Raw genomic sequence first — 21529 nt, forward strand, 5'->3', positions numbered from 1 at the left:
ATTCACAATGTTTGAAGAGCCCAGTGTGTTATATGATGTAGGATCAGTACTCAAAAAAGTCTTAGCCGTGGCCTCCCTGTCGGCCTCTGAGGAGCACACTTTGCACAAGTGGCCTCTCTGACCAGGAGAGAGTGCTAGTGGTTATAGACAAAGATCCAAGGCGTAGTTGTTGTTGCTACCCATTTCCCATGAGTAATCATCCCAGAGTTACTTCCTGAGAGGCGTTCGAATTGCAGGGTTCTGGATGACCCAAGTGGACAGATCAGGTCCTGGGAGACCAGGGTGGCCAGGAGCTAGGGCACACATCTTTGGACTCCTGCACCAGTGCTCCCAGACCCTGCTGTCTGCCTAGCTGACCTGTGCTTTCTTGTCGCAACGGACCAGCAGCCATAGACATCCTACAAGCAAGAGTCCTAGGATGGCAGAGCCTTAGGGCGTCCCTTATCCTATGGGATGCGTTGGACCCCCCATGCACAGCTAATGCTCTAGTGGGAGCAGTAAAGGAGCTCTGGGGGCACGCAGGTTGAGGAAATAGGAAAAGTTGCCTGGAGAGAGCTACTTGAGGAAGAGCAAGGGAGCTGAGAGTGCTTTAGGTAGAGGGGATGCTGGAACAGAGGGGCAGAGGGGAGAGAACCTAGTGTGTGCAGGGCAGTAAAAGCAAGTTGGATGTTTGGAGTGCAAGGGTCGGGGGAAAGAAGAAGGTGGCTGAAGAAAATACAGGTCTTCCTTGACCTGCAGTGGGGTTACCTCCCAGTAAACCCATGGTTAGTTGAAAACATCATGCGTTGAAAATGCATTTAATCCACTGACCCCACTGACCGTCAGAGCTTAGCCTCATCTACCTTAACTGTGCTCAGAACTCTTACAGGAGCCTACTGTTGGGCTAAGTCATCTAACACAGCCTATTTCGTACTAAAGTGTTGACTATCTCATGTAATGTATTGAATACGGTACTTAACGTGAAAGCCAGAATGGTTGGGTACAGAATCGCCGTCAGTGTATTCGATGACCACCCTCGTGGTCGCGTGGCTGCCTGGGAGCTGCGGCTTGCCCCTGCTGCCCAGCATCACGAGAGAGGACCCTACAGCATATCGCAAGCCCAGAAGAAGATCAAAATGTACAATTCGAAGTACAGTTTCTACTGGAAGTGTATCACTTTTCGAATAATCGAAGTTGGATCAGTCGGGTACTGCCTGTGCTAGGGAAGAGTGAGAAAGGGCTTCCTTCCACTGAGCTGAAGTTTGTGTCTAATGCTCCCAATTATTAGCACCCCAACTCTGCTGTGCACCCCTTCCCAACACACACATGCGTGCACACACGTGTACACACACACACACACACACACACAGAGGCACAGAACAAGCCACTCCCTCTTTTCTCTGGTCCAGGCCGCCCCCAGTTACTTCTACTGTGATCTCTGTGTCAGTTCTCCTTCTCTCCTTCCAGAAGGGGGGACCCTGAGGCCCAAAGTCATAAAGAAATAGTGTGGTGTCATAGAAAGGCCCAGAAGCATGGCTCTGTGGCCTTCATTTCACAGGGATGTTCTGGGTTTGACGTGAAGGTGAGGGAACAGGGTGAGAGTGGCAGGTGTTGGTGGGGAGGCCTGGGTCAGGCCTGCTCCAGGTGGAGTCCTGGTTGGGCAGCCACCTCTCTGACTCATGTGGCTTAGGTTCCTGAGCGGCCTCGGGACTCCTGCTCTAGCAGCAGCCTGGGTGGAGCCTGGGGTCCAGGCTGCTCACCAGCTGGCACTGGGGCCTGCTGAATATTTCAGGGTAGAAAGTCCTTTCTCCTCTTCTCTCCCCTCCCCTCGCCGGTACTTGAGGCCAGGAACCTGTGTGCCAGAGGAGTGGCAGGCGGTCAGGGTGAGGTGGAGAAGTGGGGACGGCTGTGCAGGTGGCCCTTGGAGATGTAAATTCACCAGGTTGGTGTGAGAATGACCAATGATGGGAAACCTGGGTGATTTGAAGGACTGTCCCTGCGTCTCTAAATGTGACCAGTGCTGGGGCCCCCCTGCGCCGCCCTCTCCCCGTGGCTGTGATCCTGCAGGGTGCTGGGATAACTAGTCTGATGGGCTACTTACTATTGTTGTGCAAAGAGCCACATGGGAGAGAGACCGACTTGCAGCTGGCCAAGCCCGCCTCTAAGGGAGCGTTTTCTCCCGTTGCGGACACGCGGGCTCAGCGGCCATGGCTCACGGGCCCAGCTGCTTTGCGGCATGTGGGATCTTCCCGGACCGGGGCACGAACCCGTGTCCCCTGCATCGGCAGGCGGACTCTCAACCACTGCGCCACCAGGGAAGCCCTAAGGGAGCGTTTTGATCGGGACTTGTGTCAGCAGTTGGACTTCCTGTCCTCCAGCATGGCATGGCCCCATCTTTCAGCTGCAGCCTCTGCCCCAAATGCTGCCTCAACCACTGCACTGGGTGAGGAGGGAAGAGGGGGGAGCAGAAGCAGGAGAGAAGGTGTCAGCTTACTGCTGGGACCTCTTCCCTTCTTCCTGGGGGCTCCGCTTCCATCCTTCCCCTCTCCTCCTCCCTCCCTCCTGCCCACTTACAATCCCACGATCTTGGCAACTTTGGGCATCCGCAAGAGCCCTGAAGAATCTGTGCTTGCTTTCCTGACTGTTCTTGTATGCTCTTGGCTCCAGGCCTTTGCCATGCTGTTTCTCTGTATGAAGCCTTTTCCTTCCCTCCCCCACCCCTTGGGCCAGCTGTTGCTCATCCTTTAGGGCTCAGCTTAGCCTTCTCCTCCAGGAAGTCTTCTTTGATTGCTCAGGGTATGTTCACAGTCCTGTGTCTGCCCGTACACCTATCCACCTAGGAAACAAATGGTGCCTAGTTGTGGCAAGCCTTGAGCTAGCTGCTGGGAATACATCAAGACAGGTACGCGTGGAGCTTTCTAAAGGGAGTATCTCTTTTCTGGTCTGGGTATCTGGCGTGTGTCACTCTTTCTTTCTCTGTCCAGCGGTGTGATCAGGTTGCAGGGGATTCACGGGTGGCGGGAAGAGGGCCGTTTCCCTTTCTGGTCATCCTCCCTGCCAGAACTTTAAATAGCAACCCTGCACCCACGCATGCATACCTTGGAGGAGCCGGCAACGGCTGACATAAACCAACAGAGCGTTCAAATGCCAGGCCGGGTCCTGCAGTGCAGGTGCCGGGAGACACAGGAGGTGGTTGGAGGCTCATTTGCTGCCGTGCACTTCTTACTGCTCTAGGCACAGTTATGCGAGCCACCCTGCCCCTCCCATGAAGCCTGTCCTGGTTCCCTCATGCACCTGGAATTGCCCTCCACTGTTTTCCCAAGTCGCTTTGCCTCTGTTGTGGGGTATTTATTACGAGCTCTATGCTAATTTGTGTTCTAGTCTCTCTCCTCCACTGGGTCAGAAGCTCATGAAAGTCAGGCTCGGGTCTTCTTTCTCCCTGAATCTTCGGCCCCTCACATCGGACCTGGCACAGGCTAAGTGCCCTGTCACTGCACTGTGTGCTTAGTGCCCTGGGCTCTGGTATCCACGGCTATCCCAGCTCTCGCTGCTCTCCGGGGCCCCGTGGCTGACCCATATCTGACTTCTCTGTGAACCAGCCCATTGTGCATTCAGCTTCGATGTCTAAGATTCTCTGGCTCTGCCTCTCCCCGCCTTTGTCCCAAGGACCCAGCCAGCTTGTCCTCAGATGCCAGTTCATGGCTCAGTTTACTGGGCCCAGAAGAGCAGCACCTCATCTGGGTGTTGATTCTGAGGGTGGCTCTGGGCCCCCCACCCTGGGCCAGGACCCCACCCTCAGAAGCTGGCAGCTGCAAGGTTTCTGGAGCTAGAGAGCAAAGAGGAACTGGAGAGAGATGTGGGTTCTGTGTGACCCCAGCAAGTGGCTTCCCTTTGTGGGGCTTGGTTTCTTTGTTTCCATGATAGAGATCATCTGAAGCGCTTCTACAAGACACTAAAAAAATCACACTCGTGGAGGTGAAAGGGCTTTGTACATAGACATATATGGAGCTCTGGTTATTTTTGCAGGAATCATTCCCACCCCCTGCACTCAGTCTGGGTTTTATCTCTCCCGGCTCCTGGGAAAGTGGTGCAGAGCCGGGGGCTTGGCCGAGCGCTCCTCCCGTGGGGAAATGGTACCACCCTTGGGGCAGGCGGTGGCAGGAGGTACAGGGAGAGTCCTCCGTACCCTTGCCCGGGCTTTCTGTAGCCAGAAAGAGGCAGGGAGCTCAGCCACGCTCCAGGTGAGCGACGACGGTGTCTGGGGTAGGACAGTGCAGGTGGGGATAGAGAGAAGTGGGCAGATTCCATCTCACCACGTCCCGGGTCTCTTCAGAGAACTGTGAAAATACACCCCTGGGTCTTGCCGTGGCCATTATGGAGGCTGAGTTTTGGGATTTGTAGCAAATATCTGATCATTTTAGGGACAGCGGGGACCTGTATCCTGTGGCCAGGGCTGGGAACCCCGTTCAGGGCCAGCACCTCACCCTCTGCTCTTCTCTCCACAGGGTGCCAGGTACCGCGGCTCCATTCACGACTTCCCCGACTTTGACCCCAGCCAGGATGCCGAGACTCTGTACAACGCCATGAAGGGCTTCGGTGGGTGCTCGGCCCCCAGGAGTGGGGCCCTCAGGAAGAGAAGCGGGATTCAACTGGGCTTGAGGGTGTCCCCATACCAAAAGGATAGCCCTCTTGGTGGGCGGTGGGGTGGGATGGTGAGATGTACTCGGTCATTCTTTGGTCTCCTCTCTTTATTATTATAATTTTATAATGAACTATTCGAATAAAAAGATCTAAAGAGTAGGAGAAACTTTACCCATAGACCTGCCACCCAACTGGAGAAATAGCACTTACTTCCTCCTATAGTTGAAACCTCCATGGTGGGTCGCCCTCCTGATAGCATCACTCTGTCTTTTCTCTTGGGGGTAAGCACTACCCTGAATTTGCTGCTTATTCTCTTTTCTTTTCCCTATCACTGAAATAACCCTGTCCTGGGCGTTAGGACACCTTGGTTTCTCTAAGCCAGGCTCATTAGAAGACCTTGGGTGAGTTGTTGCTCCTTTCTGGGCCTCAGTTTCCTTATCTGTGTGATGAGCTAGATCACGGGCCCTCTGAGCTCGGATACTACATGTGCTAGGATCTCTCTCAGTGGTGGCTTGTCAGGTCCCCATAGATTCCCCCCTCCAATGTCACTGCCTCACGTGAGCAGAAGGCTGATGCTGAGGACTTGCAGGGAACAGCCCTGGTGGGCTTCCTGGAGGCAGGTTGGGGTAGGGTGACGGGTGCCTCCCCTCTTCTAGGCAGTGACAAGGAGGCCATACTGGAGCTGATTACTTCCCGGAGCAACAGGCAGAGGCAGGAGATCTGCCAGAACTACAAGTCCCTCTATGGCAAGGTAACCATGGCAACCAGAGGGCGGGTGGGATGGGGGTGGTGGTGAATGATTTCATTCACCTGTGTGTTCAGGGCCTTTTCTGAGTATTTTACTCCAGGTCAGCCTCTGTGCTGGCACTTCCGCCCTCCTTTTTTCTTTTTCTTTTTTTTTGGCTGTGTTGGGTCTTTGTTGCTGTGCGCGGGCTACTCTTCATCGCGGTGCGTGGGCGTCTCATTGCAGTGGCTTCTCGTTGCGGAGCAAGGGCTTAGGTAGTTGCGGGCGCGTGGGCTCAGTAGTTGTGGCGCACGGGCTCTAGAGCGCAGGCTCAGTAGTTGTGGCGCTTAGTTGCTCCATGGCAGGTGGGATCTTCCTGGACCAGGGATCAAACTTGTGTCCCCTGCATTGGCAGGCGGATTCTCAACCACTGCGCCACCAGGGAAGTCCCCTCCTTTTTTCTTCTCTCAGGCAGGGGCCATTCAGCCACGGGAACATCTAGAGCACCTGCTTCACGCTGGGCACTGCGTTAGGGGTTAGGGCTACACAGGTGAATAAGACCTGAGGGTGTTAACCCTATGGACTCACGGACCGTGGGAGAGACACACAGGGAACAAATAAACACAGACAACGGGGGGAAGAGGCACAGTGCTGTGGACTTGAATCCTGCCACTTGCTAGCTGCGTGCCTCTGGGGAGGTTACCTGATGTCTCTAAACCCATTTCTGAAGGCTGATGATAGTACGTACCTCCACGAATGAGGATTAAGTGAGATCACTTAGTCCAGTGCCTGTACAGAGTAAGTGCTCATTAAATGTAATCCTTATCATTATAACTGCTCTTCTATCTCCTCCTCCCTCTGCCCCGCAACCAGGACCTCATTGCAGACTTGAAGTACGAGCTGACAGGGAAGTTTGAACGACTGATTGTGGGTCTCATGAGGCCACCTGCCTATAGTGATGCCAAAGAAATTAAAGACGCCATCTCGGTATGCAGCGTGGGTCTGCGCATGTGTGAGGGTTGGGGGCGTGGTTGATGGGAGATTCCAACCTCTCCAGCAAGTGTTCAGTGAGCCCTGCACCCACCCCGCGTGTGTGCGCTGCTTGGAGGCAGCTTGCCCAAATCCTATCCCAGAGGGGCGCCACGGTCTCTTCCAGGTGGACAGAGGTGGGACAGGTGTCGGTGTGAGGCCCACCCTGTGAAATGGGGCCCTTGGCCCACACGCCCACCCCAACAGCTTACAGTCCCGAGGAAGCAGGACACAGGGAAGTGGAGACAGATTGTGTCCAACACCCAAAGGGCAAGGGCATGTTAAAGGAGGTCATGAGGACAGGCCCTGGGCTCGGGGTGGCTGGAGAGGGCGTCACAGAAGGTGAGAGGATCGAGCTGGGCCCAGAGCCTGGAGAGGATTTGGTTTGATCAGAGTGGGCTGGAGAGGAAAGGACAGGAGCGGCTGAGGAGGTGTGTTCAGGATCTGAGGGGCAGCCCAGGCTAGTGGAGGTAGAAAGTCGCTCCCCACCAAGCGGCGGGAGACCAAATGCCCTCGAGTGTACTTAGCACTTTACAGTTTATAAAGTGCTATGATCTTTGCCTCAGATGAGCTAGTAAACATGAATTTGTTTCTAACTAATAAACGTAACCATGTAAGAGGTTATCACCTTCTCATTCTTCCTGTGAGTTCAGTAGAGCAACTAGTATCATCTCCATTTTATAGATGAGAAAAGAGAGGTGCAGAAAGATAGAGTTTTTTTAATGAGCAGTCACAAAGCAAGCTTCAGGCAGAGGTGGCGCCAGAACTCCGTCTCAGGGCAGCAGCTCCAGCCTGGTGCCTAAGAGCTGTGTTAGGGGCTCCCTGAGTGCTGTGGGTTTCCTTGCTCTGACCACCCCAGGTTCCCATCTCGGGGCTGGTGGCCTCCCATCCCAACCCTTGACTCACATGCCCCTTCCCCTCTCCCAGGGCATTGGTACCGATGAGAAGTGCCTTATTGAGATCTTGGCTTCGCGGACCAACGAGCAGATCCACCAGCTGGTGGCAGCGTACAAAGATGGTGAGAAGAGCGGGAGGGGCCATTCAGGGTTTTTCAGATGCATAATGAAGGTGATCACAAGAGTAGGGACCCTAAGACTCTACCCATTCACCTTTTTTTTCTCCTTCCCTCTGTTCTGTCCATCCATCCAATAAGTACCTGCTCCGTGCTGGGCAGTGTGCTAGGTTCTCAGGATATGGCGGTGGGCATCCGTATAGTTCCTGCCTGAGAGCTTATAGATTCACGAGGTAGTGAGGGATACAGATAATAAACAGGTAAACAAATCAACATGACGGTGACTTGTTGTGGTGAAGTGTCATGAAGGAAACAAACAGAGAACAAGCATCCGACTTTAACTGGGGAGGACGTGCTTCAGACAGGTGGTCAGGGAAGCCTGTCTTGGGAGGAAATGAGAAGGATCCAGTTGTACACAGAGTGGGGAAGAAGACCCAGGAGAGGGAATGGCAAGACCAAAGGCCCTTGAGCGGAATAAGCCTGGTATCCAGTGCGAGCCTAGAGCCTAGGGCAGGACCGGATTACACAGGGCCGTGTAGGCCAAGAGAGAGAGACAGTGTTTATTCCAAGCCCAGTGGGAAACAGGCGCCCACGATGAATGTGGGCTTTAAGACAGTCACCCATGTTGCTGTGGATTGGAGAAGCAGAGAGAACAGTCAGAAGGCCGTAGCCACTCTCCAGGTGAGCGACGACGGTGTCTGGGGTAGGACAGCGCAGGTAGGGATAGAGAGACGTGGGCAGATTCCATCTCATCACATCATGGGTCAGTACAGAGAACTGTGAAAATACACCCCGGGTCTTGCCATGGCTGTCACGGAGACTGGGATTTGTAACAAATATCTGATCATTTTAGGGGCAGCAGGGACTTTTATCCTGGTTTCCTGGGGTGTCCTGGGGATGGGACTAGAGCTTGTGTTCCTTCCCCGCAGCCTACGAGCGAGACCTGGAGGCTGACGTCATTGGGGACACCTCTGGTCACTTCCAGAAGATGCTCGTGGTCCTGCTGCAGGTTGGTCCACCTTGGGGCCCTCCCCGAGCTCTCTGCCAGGGTGCAGGGGGCTGTGAGCACCTTCTCCCTGTTTTCCCAAACAGGGTGGCCCGTGAGGGCCTCCTTGGTGGTTCTTCACATGTAAAGTCCTCCTTGGTGTTTTGTGGCCTCCCCCCTCCCTCTGCCCATCTTATCCTCAAACTTGAGATGGTTTCTCTCTGGCTCACCTGGGTGTGGAATCTGAGCGTCCAGGGTCTATTCTGTCCCCCGTGGCTTGCACAGGCAGGTGACCTGCATTTCTTTTCACATACCCTGTCTCTCTTGTGCTCCTGTGTCCTCCTTCCTCTCTCCGCACGTACCCCTTCCCCCTCCTCTCCAGCCTCGCTCCTGCCAAGGCTTCCCCAGCCGCTGCACCTACCTGAGCTCACCAGCAGGGGCGCCAGCGGGGTCATAGCATCTCTGGAGCTGCCTGCGTGGCATTCCCCCATAGCCAAGCCCTGCTACTCCCTCCCACCCACGGATGACATAAAAAAGAGCGTAAAGATGCTGCACACTGGTGTCCGTGGCTGAGTTCTGCCTGCCCAAGTTGGGTTTCTTCCTTTGTTCATTTCCCCCCACATACGTTTTTTTTAAAAAAACACTTTGAGTTAGTTGCTAACATTTAAAACTAGGGAGATTTTGGTCCAAAACCAGATCTCTAGATTCTTTTGAATAATCGAAAGCTCTGGCAACAGCAGGCCTGCATTCTGCACGACTGCAGTGGCTGGAGTACACATCCCACCCTGCTGCTTCTCCTCTCCCTGCTCAGCCCCTTGGGAACAGGCATTGAGGTATCTCAAGTCCAGCTCCAAGGACCAAACTTTTAGGAAGGTTTATATATAAAGCCACCTCTTTGTTTCTTTCATTGCCCTCCCTCCCCTCATCTTACAGCAGCTGCTCCCAGTTCTTTTCCTCTTGTTACCATAACTATCCTCATTCGGTATTAAGCAGCTGCGGAATTATCAGGAGATGCTCTTCAAGAGTGGGAAAGCGTGGCCTTTGCCCCCATTTTCAAAGCTCATGTTCCAGACAGGAGCGTGCCAGCCTGTATCTTGGAGTCAAAGGTGTGGCCTCCTCCATATCTAACATCTAGCAGGCGGTTACATGGCACGGATTGTAAGCATACCGGCTCTGTCTCCTTAGTCTCGCTCCCAAAGAGAACCAGGGGGTTTGAGATCGTGAAATGCACAGTTCAGGGGGAACAGGAGATCAGCATAGGCTTGACCTCTGCCCACATAACTGGGAGCCCGGTATGGCTGGCCCCTGGCCCCTATGAGTATCCCCCTCTGTCTGATGGGGCATAGGGCGTAGGTGGAGTGACAGGAACACAAATAGGATTTGGTGCCTTCACAGCTTGTGAGCTCAGATCTCAGGCCCCCAGTCTCAAATCCTCATTGGTGAATTCCTTGGCTTAAGATATGGGAGCCCCTAACAGAATGCAAATATGCAGACTTTTGACCCCTGTGATGTTGTTGGATGGCCTCGTGGGCCATGCCAGGACTTGTGGCAGGAGTCCTATCCTCAGAGATGTTCTCAGTACAAGGCTTCCTCTGGGGTGGAGGCACCTAGGAAGACCTTGGTTATTCTCAGGACTCCTCTGTTTGATCCAAGCTCCAAGGATGAGGGAGAAGCCAGTGGGAGGGGCCCTATGATTTGCTGCAAAATAGATGCCGTGGTCTTTTTTTTTCTTTTTCTTTTTTTTTGGCTGCACTGCGTGGCATATGGGATTTTAGTTCCGCAACTGGGAATTGAACCCGGGCCCTCAGCAGTGAGAGCTCGGATCATAACCACTGGACCGCCCAGGGAATTCCCAGGTGCTGTGGTCTTGATCCAGTGGCTGCTGTCAGTCTCTTCTCCTGGACACTCTGGGCCACCACGGTTTTCCCAGTCCTCCCTGTCTCTACCACTGGCATCCAGGCTTTGTCTTGGCTCTGGTATCTGAACCATGTGTTCCTTGTCTTTCTGCCCAGGGAACCAGGGAGGAGGATGATGTAGTGAGCGAGGACCTGGTGCAGCAGGACGTCCAGGTAAATCAGCACCAGTGGAGGTCCCCGGGCACAGCGAGGCAGCCCTGAGAGAGGGGAGAGGTTGGGCATGCAGGGAAGGGCTGGAGGCAGAGTAATTTGCATCAGATGCCAGAAATAACTGACTCACAGCCATCATTTATACAGTGCTTTGTTGAAGAAAGGACTTAAGTTAGCTTTCAAAGGTACACAGTATGTAAAGTTGGTGAGATGTATTTTGGAGCTTTTCATCATTTGTTCCTTTATTCATTCAGTTAATTAATATTTATTGAACACTTACTATGTGCCAGGCATTCTGCCAAGCATTGGGGAATCCTAAATGAACAAAGTTGGACAGTACTGGGGAGACAGGCATATATTAATCACACAAACACCCTCCCTGTGGATATACCGTACATTCCAGGTGTTTTGAGCCCCCACTATGTGCCAGTAACACTGCAGCAGTAGATACAGAGAATGTAAGACATAATTCCTGTTCTTGAGGAGCCCATGTCATAGTGGGAAGCAAGGCATATAACTATTATAATATACACTAGATCAAAGCTATAAAGAAACAGGAAGCCTAGAAGAGAGAGGGAAGGAAAGAGAACTCTGCCTAGGGACATCAGGAAGTGCTCTGAGAACAAATGGGACATTTAATCTGGGCCCTGAAGTTTGAGTAGGAGTTTCCCCAGAAAGAAAGGGAGAATATGCAAATGTCCTGAGGCTACCAATTAATGGCATGTTCAGGGATCTGGCAGCAGTTCTGAGTGGCTTGGCTGGTGAGTTCTGTCTCCTGCGGTTTCCTCTTTTAGTTAAGTCTCACCTCTTCCCCTTCAGGACCTGTATGAGGCAGGGGAACTGAAATGGGGAACAGATGAAGCCCAGTTCATTTACATTTTGGGAAATCGTAGCAAGCAGCACCTTCGGTTGGGTAAGCGCCAGAGAAGACCTACCGCTGCCCCCTTCGAGTTATGCCAAGAGTCCCTTTCTCGTTTCCTTTTCTGCTAAGGGAGCATGATAGCTGCCCCATCCACAACCCAAACACTAGTCTTGATTTTATTAGTTGGTGGTTTGTATAGGCCCTCATGAGAGGCCTTAACAGGATGTTCAGCCCCTCCATCTCAGTACCAGTCCTGTCTTCATGTTGGAGCAGGAGGTGTACACAGTCCCTCACAGCAGACGCAGCGAGGCTGCATGGTGGCCGGTGATGTGCACGACCTCCCTGACCCCTCCCTAGGTGCCAGCCCTACCTTCATGGTGGCACTCTGGTCCTGGCCACTATGCCTCCCCTTCTGAAGTCCCCATTCCTTCCAGTGTTATGGGGGTACTCTTGACACCCCTTTCTGTCTGTCGGACTCAGTGTTTGATGAGTATCTGAAGACCACGGGGAAGTCGATCGAAGCCAGCATCCGAGGGGAGCTGTCCGGGGACTTTGAGAAGCTGATGCTTGCTGTGGGTACGTCCTGACATTGCATTCCTGGGGCCTTTGAGGGATTCAGGGATTCTGACACAGGAACGGGGAATTGTATGGTATGGAGGTGGGAAGGAGAAAACCAGATTGTCTGTTTGCAAGCCAGATATTTCAAGAGTCAGTATGTCTGAGCCTGGGGTAGGTTGTGTGTATGTGTTTCTTGGGGGAGAGCTACGGCCCAGCCCTCATCTTGCCCAGAGCTATCCCCCACCAACCCTATTTAAAGTAGTCAGGTTCTAGCCTGCTCTGCCAGCAAGATCCAGAGGTTCAGCTGGTACCTTTCTGTTGAGGAACTACCTTTCCCAGCCCCATCCCAGATGCTTCCCCACCTGACCCGGTTCCCTGTGAAACCCCGAAGGACTAGAAAGTGGAAGGGGGTCCTTGCAGTACACTCCCCACATTACAACAGGCCCATTTTCTGATTTCTCTGTCCCCTGGGTTTGTGATAAAAGCGGTGGATCTGGGGTGCTCTAGGAGTGCGGCTTTTCAGGAACCAGGTTCTTCCCAGGTTTGAACTTGGTGACCCCCAAGGAACGGAAACAAAAAAGGGCTCGGGCCACCCCTTCGTCCTTCCGAGGCAGCCAGAGTAACTACCTCTTCCTCCCTCTTCCCAGTGAAGTGCGTCCGGAGCACCCCAGAGTATTTTGCTGAAAGGCTCTTCAAGGCCATGAAGGTGCGTGGTGGGGTTGATGTGAATGAGGTAGGGGGATGGGGGCTCTGCACGCCTCCACAGGACTGTTGGGAGTCTGACAAATCCTTGGGGTCCACCGGCCAAAGCGAGTGTTCAAGGCGTTGACCACAGGACAGCGTGATGCCACTTGGTCCCAGGTGAGCTCCAGAGCCTGGAGTGCTGCCTGGTCACACACCTGTCCACCCAATACCTGCCCTGTCCTCATGATTGATCAGAGGGTGCAGTGACAGCCTGCACCCGATCCAGCTAACCGGCTGGGTTGGAAGCCCATGCTTTTTTTTTTTTTTTTTTTTAATTTTTATTGGAGTATAGTTGATTTACACTGTTGTGTTAGTTTCAGGTGGACAGCAAAGTGAATCTGTTATACATACACATACATCTGCTCTTTTTTAGCTTCTTTTCCCATATAGGCCATTACAGAGTATTGAGTAGAGTTCCCTGTGCTATACAGTAGGTCCTTATTAGTTATCTATTTTATACATAGTAGTGTGTATGTGTCAATCCCAATCGGAAACCCATGCTTTTTTAAATACTATTAAACAGAATGTTTATATACAATGTACATAAATAAGTGAAAAACAGTTTGGCATTTTCTGCCAAGATTCGTGATGTTCATCCCTGAGACCCAGGTACTGAGGGTAGTGCTTCCCAGGACTTTACACACATGACACACAGAAAGTGGTGATATTCCCACAGTGCGCCAGGCTGAATGAATCATTTGTTGCCAGAGGCCATAGGCCCAAAGTCCCTGCATGGCCATCCCACAAGGACAAGTGGCCTGTAGCCCATCCTCTGTCTTCCAGCGCCAGAGTGAGCTGGACAGCTGGGCCCCGCAGAGACGTTTGCCTGTATGATGTGTTCATAAGAACGTTCATAGCAGTGTTGTCCATATTATGAAAGAACTAGAAACAACCCAGTGTCCATCAGGAACATCATAGACAAATAAATGCATAGGGGTGTATTTACAGAGTCCCAAAATGTGCAAACCTAAACCACGTATTGCTTAGAGTTAAAAAGTTAGGTAAAATTATGAGGGTATCAAGGATGGGAATGACATGAGGTGGGGGAGGAAGGAGATAAAAGCAGGAGGGACACACAGGGAGCTTTGGAGGGATTGGCAATTTGCTGCTTTCGTTCTTAACTTTAACATTTGATCTCAAAAAGTTGTATTTTCAGTTGAGTTGGGGGCTGTCAGCACTCCAGCCCCCTCTCAACTCCCCGTCCCCCAAACCTGCTTGTCTTGCAGGGGCTGGGGACTCGGGACAACACCCTGATCCGCATCATGGTCTCCCGCAGTGAGCTGGACATTCTCGACATCCGGGAGATATTCCGGACGAAATATGAAAAGTCCCTGTACAGCATGATCAAGGTGAGGTGCTCACGGGGGTACAGAGAAGGCTGAGGAGCTCTCCCAAGAGAAAAGGCACTGTCCTGGAAAGTTGGGCATCTCATGGGGATTCCAGGAGCCTCAGCCTGTGGCACCTTCAGGAAATTTAAGGCAGCTCAGCAGAGGAGCAAGTGTCCAGGGTGCTTGTAAGACCTGAGGCACCTCTTTAGAGGAAGGCAGGGCGGGGCCATGAAGAGCATGAAGTTGAATCCAGGTTGAGGGCTCCATCCCTAGGGCAGTGAGAGGTCAGCCTCCTGAAGGCAGCAGGAGGCACTGAAGAGCACAAAGGAGGGTTTATTTGGGACCTGTTGGCCCTGGGCCGGGCAATGACTCTGGGCTGTCCAGCCCACGAGACTGGAGACAGGAGACAGATGCAGAGCTGGTTGAGTTCTCCTTGTTTCAGGTGAGTGGGATAAAGCTTTCTGAGTTCAAGCTGAGCTCCCCAAAGTGTGTTTCTTTTTTTTTTCTTTATAAATTTATTTATTGATTTACTGATTTTTGGTTGTGTTGGGTCTTTGTTGCTGCTCGTGGGCTTTCTCTAGTTGCGGCGAGCGGGGCCTACTCTTCGTTGCGGTGCTCGGGCTTCTCATTGCGGTGGCTTCTCTTGTTGCGGAGCACGGGCTCTAGGCACACGGGCTTCAGTAGTTGTGGCTCACGGGCCCTAGAGCACAGGCTCAGTAGTTGTGGCACATGGGCTCAGTTGCTCCGCGGTATGTGGGGTCTTCCCGGACCAGGGATCGAACCCGTGTCCCCCGTATTGGCAGGCGGATTCTTAACCACTGCGCCACCAGGGAAGCCCCCCAAAGTGTATTTCTAAATAGGAATTGTATAGGCATTGTGTGCAAAAATGTCCCATGGAAAACATTTGGGAAAAAGTAGAATAAGCAAAGATAAGTCAGCTTCTTTACCTCAGCACTTCTCACAGCCTTCACTTTAGTGTGTCCATTATGAGGCTCCAAGAGGGATGTGGAATATGCCGTGTCTATCAAATGTACATTTGTTTGTTTGGTTTTGGCACTCCCAATGTTTTTGCTCAGGGAGCCCTATCTAATGGACTATTTCATGTGGGAGAGCACGGCTGGGGCTTATCTGGTGGCAGGGGTGTGCTGAGGCCAGCTGTCTGGGGAAGGCGTCTCTTCTTAACTCCACGTTCAGTAAAGGCATATCGGTAGCTTGGAATTGTCCATTGGAGGTATTTACACCATGGAAATTGGCAAATGCTACAAATCAGGGCTTTTTTTTCTTTTTTTTCCAGAGAGCCAGTTGTTACTACTTACCAGTACACCACTTTTTGGTCTCAGCCACCTCCAGACAGGAGGAGAGTCAGGGCTGCTGTGAATACGTGGACAGCCTCCTCCCCTCCTTGTCTGAGAGGATCCCAGGGCTGAGTGAGAGGTAACCTTTCTCTTTCTCCCCAGAACGACACCTCTGGCGAGTACAAGAAGACTCTGCTGAAGCTGTGTGGGGGAGATGATGAGTAAGTGACCTCCTGGCCGAGGGCTGGAGGGCGTGGCCTCGGGCGTGGCCGCAGTCGTGGCCGGTCAGGATTCTCTTGGCCTCATCTGGATGGATGGGTGGATGGATGGATGGATGATGGATTGGATGGGCTTGGGGATTCCCCAAAGGTCAGAGCACCACACAGGTGAAAGTCGGCGTGTCCACGTATGTGCACATGAGTGTGGTCTCCCATACATGGAGACGTCTACTCCTGTGAACTTGGAAATCAGCCTGGGGGTGTGGACCAGGAATCAGAATATGAGGGTCTAGGCCCTGCTACTTTCTTCACAGGTGCTTCTCGGTTTCATCATCTGTTAAATGGAAAAAAATACAGATGCCTGCTCTGACTCCTTGTTTATTCAGCATCTCTATTAAGTACTCTCCATGTGCAGGCATTGAGGGGAAGCACAGTGATGATGCCTCCGGCCTAGAAAAGCATACAGACCAGGGTGTACGTACATGATGGGGAAGTATACGAGCCTCTGAGAGCCCTCAGAGGGTGCACTATGCCAGACAGGGCGGGGAAGCGCCTGGAGACAATGAGGCTGAGATGCAAGGAGGAAGGTGAAGAGGTGAAGACAGGGCCTGGAGGGGAGAGTGTTTGGGGTGGAGAGAGGGCCTAGAGAGGAGAAGGCACAGCCTGGTTCATTTATGTAGCTGAGGTCACACTTCTGTAGCATGCTGGGGAGAGATGAGGCTGAGAGGTGGGCAGGGTCTGGGGCCTCCTCCTGGCACACGAACCTCACCTAAGGGTAGCAGAGAACCAGCCATTGGAGGCGTTAAATTGGGGCATGACTTGACCAGATTTGGGTGCTAGGAAAGGAGCTACAGGTACTCTGATTTCCCTTCTCTGGGGCTTCTAATGATCCAGTTAAGTAGGGAATACGAGAGCCTCCCGTTTACCTTTGTTAAGCGCCTTAGGGGCTGATTCAGTTCAGCAGATATTTACCTGGCAACTAATAAACCGGGGTGCTTGGCAGAAGGAGAGGTAGAGATGGCGTGGCCCTAAGCTGGTCATGGACGTGTCTGAGAGGGGAGACTTGGATAGAAGTCACTCAAATTATGAAGAGGAAAGGGGAGGTTGAGGGACTAGAGAAATCATCTCCTGCGTGGGGCCTGGTGCCAGGAAGGCTGCTGCTCAGAGCCAGCATGGTGGGGGGGGGGGGGTCCACAAGAGAGGGTAGAAGGTTCTCAGAGGTGGAGGGAGGGCTATGGTGAATGGGTGAGGCCCAGGCTGCAGAGAAGGGAAGGCCAGATGGATTTACTTAAAGTGTGTGTGCATGAGTGTGTGTGTGTGTGTGTGTGTGTGCGCGCGTGCGTGCTTGTGTTGTGTGTGAGTGTTGCCAACGATGACCTTCCCTCCTGTCCTCTCCCTAACACCCTCCGTTCCAGTGCTGCTGGCAAGTTCTTCCCGGAGGCAGCGCAGGTGGCCTATCAGATGTGGGAACTTAGTGCAGTGGCCCGAGTAGAGGTCAGACCCTCCCCCCACCCCGCCTGCTTGACCTCTTGACCACAGTTTCCACTCTTCTGCTCGCACCTTCCTGCTGCTCTGGTTGGCACCCAGGTGCCCCCTGGTGGCCAACCCGAGACATTGAGTCTCACGTCTTGAAGCTTCCTGTTCTCCGCGGAGTGATGGATGGGTGGGTGGGCACTCTGGTGTTGGCATCTGATTCCTGCGTTCACCTCTCACATGCTGGGGGGTGTTCTGCCCCACTAACTACTAACAGACCTTGCCAAATGGAGACCTGGTTGGTTCAGTAGCGGGGCCTGTCCCATCCTAGGTCCGACAGTTGGGTTTTGGAGGCATGAAAACTGAGAACAGCTGGGCACCCCTGGGTGCACTGGGGGATTCTTGGTCATCCTGACCATCCTCAGACCCAGGGTCCACACAGGGCAAGAAGGAAAGCTTTCACAGAAGTACTCAGGGCAAACGCATCCAGGGACTGGTAGCCCTTGGTCCCTACGAAAATATTTGGAACCTAGGACTCTATTACTCACTCGCTAGCTACCTTTGGCGGGTCCCCACCTCTCTCTGTCTCCACCTCTCAGACGAGGCTGTTCGACATGGCAGTCTGGATGCCCTCCAAGGGCTCTTGTGCTCTGATGTTATAGGACGGCGTTTCCCCAATCATAAGGCAAGAGCTGTCATTGCAGATGATGTTAAGTCATATGAGAAATGAATTGCGTTTTTCTTCTGGGGAGGGGGACCTCCATGGCATTAAATAACCCTGAGTCCACATAGTGAGAAAGCTGCCCCACTTCACTTTCATCGACCTTATTGTTAACATCAAAGAAGGAGTCTCAGTTTGGTGCCACGGCTTTGCCATAGTCGCTAATTTCCCCTTTTCACAAAGAGCTGAGAGAGCTAGCTTCAGGTTCACAGCTGCTGGCAAGCAACGGTGTCTTGTTAAATTAGGTGGTATTTGAAAACATGTGTTTTGTTTTTATGACATGTATTTTCATGGGTTATTATCAGTTTATGGCACATGACACCAACTTTCTATTCATGATAGTGATATAAAATTATTTTCATTCATTAATTCATTGAGCAAATTTTTTTTGAGAGCTTACCCCTGTGTCAGGCACTGCTGCAGGCTCTTGGGGTATATCAAAGAACGAAATGGACCAAAATCCTTGCCCTTTAGGCATATTTAAATACCCTTCAAAATGAATGCATTTAAATGAAACAGAAAAGAAGCTGAATTAAGTTAAAATATTAAGAAATAACATAGGGTGTACACAAATATAGAAAACATTATGATGAAGTCATTCAGGAGTGACTGAAATTTGGGCAACTCTGTTCTGGTATTTCAGAACATTTCAGTTGCCTTTTCAGGGAGAGTGTTTCTCTAAGAGGCAAAAAGACCTTGGCAACAGGGCAGGGTTCCGAGGGACTGGGTTCCAGTGCAGCTGGGCCAGAGCTGACTCCTGGGGCAGGAGCCCGGCCTCTCTTCCCCTGACAGCACTTGACCTGCTCCCAGGCCTGGGTCTGTCGCTCTCCTCCCTCTCTCAGCTCTAGGGCAGGGGTCTGTCTGCTGTGCCTTCACCCCCGCCTCTTTCCCCCCAAGCTGCTTGGTTTGGGGCTCATGGGGAAAAAGCCTCCCCTCCCTCGCATGCTCCTTTCTTGGCCTGGCCCCCGGGGGGCCTCCAGGCACCTGCTGAGTCACTTTCTGCTTCTTGCAGGTGAAAGGAACTGTGCACCCAGCTGGTGACTTTAACCCTGACACAGATGCCAAAGCCCTGCGGAAAGCCATGAAGGGACTTGGTAAGGGGCACGTGAAAGGGACCAGGTTGGCCTCTGGAGCAGCAGGGGTGGCAGGTCTGGCAATGGGCCTGGCAGGGGCAAGAGCTGAGGCCTCAGACTGGGATCTGCAGGATGATGAGCCCTTTATTTGCTTTGAGTCTCCACCACCCTGGAGCCTCCAGCTCCCTAGGTCTAGGGAGGAGAGGAGTGAGGGCGTTTGTAAGGAACATTCCCAGAGACCAAGGTGCTCCCAGGCCCTGGTATAGAAAAAAGTACTAGGTGATAAGGCTGCGTTTTTGCTCTGGCTTTGCTGCGGACTCACTGTGTGACTTTGGGCAAGTCCCGTAACCCACCTGGGGGTCTTAGTATCTCCGTGCATAAAATAAGGGATGTGGACCCTGTAACCCAAGAGGCCATTTCTGGCGTGGGAACACCCCCTGCTGGTTGCCCACATCCAGGCCTCCGTTTGGCTTAGATGAGAAGAACCACCTGTGGGTGGGTGGCCTGTCCTCAGGAAGGCCAGCGGGGACAGCGCATCTGGGTTTGGCTTCCATTGCCCTTTCTCCCCCGTCTGTCTAACAGCACCTCCCAGGGGACCTTGGGCTAAGTCTTTTACCTTCTGGGCCTCATTTTCATTTGTCTCATGGGAATAATATCTACCAAGCATATCTAGGACTGTAAGATGACAGGGGTAAAAATGCTCTTGAAAGATAGAGTCCTTAATAAATAAACAAATAAATAAAGACAGAGTCCTGTGCCAGGTCTGAGGTTGATAGCATTGATCTGAGGGGCAGGAAATGGTACCCTGATGCCTTCCAGAGTCAACCTGCTGTGGTTAGAGGGACTTGGGGTCCAGCTTTCAGGGCGTTACAGAGAAAGGACGCAGGGTCCCCAAAAGGACTTAGGTTGTCAGGTTGGAAGGATCCCTTAGTAACCCCTCCAGCTCTTCGTGAAACAGAAGGGGAGGGGACTTGTCCAAGGGGATGGCCATTGCCAGAGCTGGGACTAGAACTCAGAAACCCTGGCTCTCCACCCAGTGCTCTCTGCTCCCCCAAGGGTCTTTGTTTCCTCAACTAGTGACACAGCAGAAAGAAGTGCAGAAGGAATCCAGGGGAAGTTAGTGTCTTGGGCCAGAAGCAAGACTCCTGCAGGGACTTGGGGGCATAAGACTGCCTATCTTGGCCTCTACCCTGACAAAAGTGGATGGGGCCCATCACTGGGGGAGATGGGGGAGCTGGGCCAAGGCCTTCCTCTGAACTGTGGTTTTGGGGACTCAGGAACTGACGAGGACACCATCATTGACATCATCACGCACCGCAGCAACGCCCAGCGGCAGCAGATCCGCCAGACCTTCAAGTCTCACTTTGGCCGGGTAAGGGCCTCAGCCTGGGCCCTGGGCCCCGCGTCCACGCTCCTCCTTGGAGGGAGCTCGGCCTGTCACAGCCAGCTCTGCACCTGGGTCTTCATGGCAGTGGGACCCCCCGCTGTGGCCACGTGTTCTTGGAGTGTCTCCGGCACTGGATTTGGGCTGCCTGCACACACACCTCTCCCTCCCACTGCACCCCGGGTTCCTTGTGGTCAGGAACACGTGTGTGACTGGCTCCACTTAGAGCTTCGATCAGGGATATGAGTTGTGTTAGTGGCATGTAGTTTTGGCTGACCAGTTTCCCCAGGATGGAAATGGCACTGCCCCCTTTCCTTCTCTGTCTCCTGCCTCCAAGGAGAACAAGCAGGTCTTCCTCCAGCTTGGTTTTTTTCCCCCACCCTCTTTGGCTTCCTCAAAACAGTGAACCCAGTGTCAGCCAAGACAGACACAGGCTCCCACGATCCCTGCATCCACGTGGAGCCCCCGTCTCCTCCTTCCACGTCTCCTCCCTGTTCCAAGTCACATGTGGGCAAGTGCTGATGTTGGCGTGACCTTGGTTCTGCTCTCTGCAGGACTTGATGGCTGACCTGAAGTCTGAGCTCTCTGGAGACCTGGCGAGGCTGATTCTGGGGCTCATGATGCCACCGGCCCATTATGATGCCAAGCAGTTGAAGAAAGCCATGGAGGTAAGGTGTGGGCACCAAGGGAGTAGGGTCCAGTCTCTGTGGGTGACACAGGTACTCCTCCCAAGCCCAGGTGTGTTGGGTGTAACTCCTTGGTAGCGCCCCTCCCACACCTATCCTGGGCTCAGTGTCTTAGCTCAGTTCCCTGTCTCATCAACCCACAAAGGCAAGGCCTCTCTTTTGTCCCCATTTTACAGATGAGGAAGCTGAGGCTCAGAGCTTAAGTTACTTGGTTAAAGTCATAGCACTAGGAAGTAGCAGAGCTGGAATTTGCATCAAGTCTGTCTGATTCGAGTGCCTGACTTGACAACCACATGAAACCACTAGAGTTTTCGGCTCCTTAAGGATTAAGAGGAGAGCAGACATTCCCTGGGCAAAGCAAATTGAGATTATTGTCCTTTTAAAATTCCTGGACAAAAAAAGGAATGACTTAAAAACATGGAATTAGGAGAAGGATGAGGCTAGACCATGGATCTCAGAACACTCTGAGGGTAAGGCTGTCCTCATCACACACCGGCTTTTAATAAAGAGACTGTTGAAGCTTTCCTTCAGGTCAGAGAACCCAGAGACCAGTTGACCGCTGGGCAGTAACCTCCCAGGACAGAGACACGTCTTACCTTTTTTTATAGCCGTTGCCCCAGCAGTTTGCACAGTGTCTGGCACATAATGGGTGTTTAATAGATATTTGAATCCGTCAGTCAGCCAGTCTTGTCTGCCTCCCTTCCCTCCCCCAAGGTGGAGACCTTAGAATAATAGGTTCCTCAGCTGCCTC

At 52.6% G+C, this 21529-nt stretch overlaps 1 protein-coding gene across 2 annotated transcripts in view; it reads left to right on the forward strand.

The window, feature by feature from the left end:
- The window catches only part of ANXA6 (annexin A6), a 52606-nt gene that overhangs the window by 10588 nt on the left and 20489 nt on the right, over nt 1-21529 (forward strand). For both annotated transcript variants that reach the window (XM_060008499.1, XM_060008498.2), the window contains exons 3-17: nt 4485-4575; nt 5277-5371; nt 6218-6331; nt 7301-7391; nt 8315-8394; nt 10383-10439; nt 11256-11349; nt 11779-11874; nt 12504-12562; nt 13827-13949; nt 15386-15444; nt 16857-16935; nt 18648-18729; nt 19986-20080; nt 20647-20760. In XM_060008499.1, coding sequence (XP_059864482.1) covers nt 4485-4575; nt 5277-5371; nt 6218-6331; nt 7301-7391; nt 8315-8394; nt 10383-10439; nt 11256-11349; nt 11779-11874; nt 12504-12562; nt 13827-13949; nt 15386-15444; nt 16857-16935; nt 18648-18729; nt 19986-20080; nt 20647-20760 — 1329 coding nt within the window. The remainder of the gene's footprint in view (nt 1-4484; nt 4576-5276; nt 5372-6217; nt 6332-7300; nt 7392-8314; nt 8395-10382; nt 10440-11255; nt 11350-11778; nt 11875-12503; nt 12563-13826; nt 13950-15385; nt 15445-16856; nt 16936-18647; nt 18730-19985; nt 20081-20646; nt 20761-21529) is intronic.

The sequence above is a fragment of the Delphinus delphis genome, chromosome 3 (assembly GCF_949987515.2).
Source record: "Delphinus delphis chromosome 3, mDelDel1.2, whole genome shotgun sequence".
Taxonomy (NCBI): domain Eukaryota; kingdom Metazoa; phylum Chordata; class Mammalia; order Artiodactyla; family Delphinidae; genus Delphinus; species Delphinus delphis.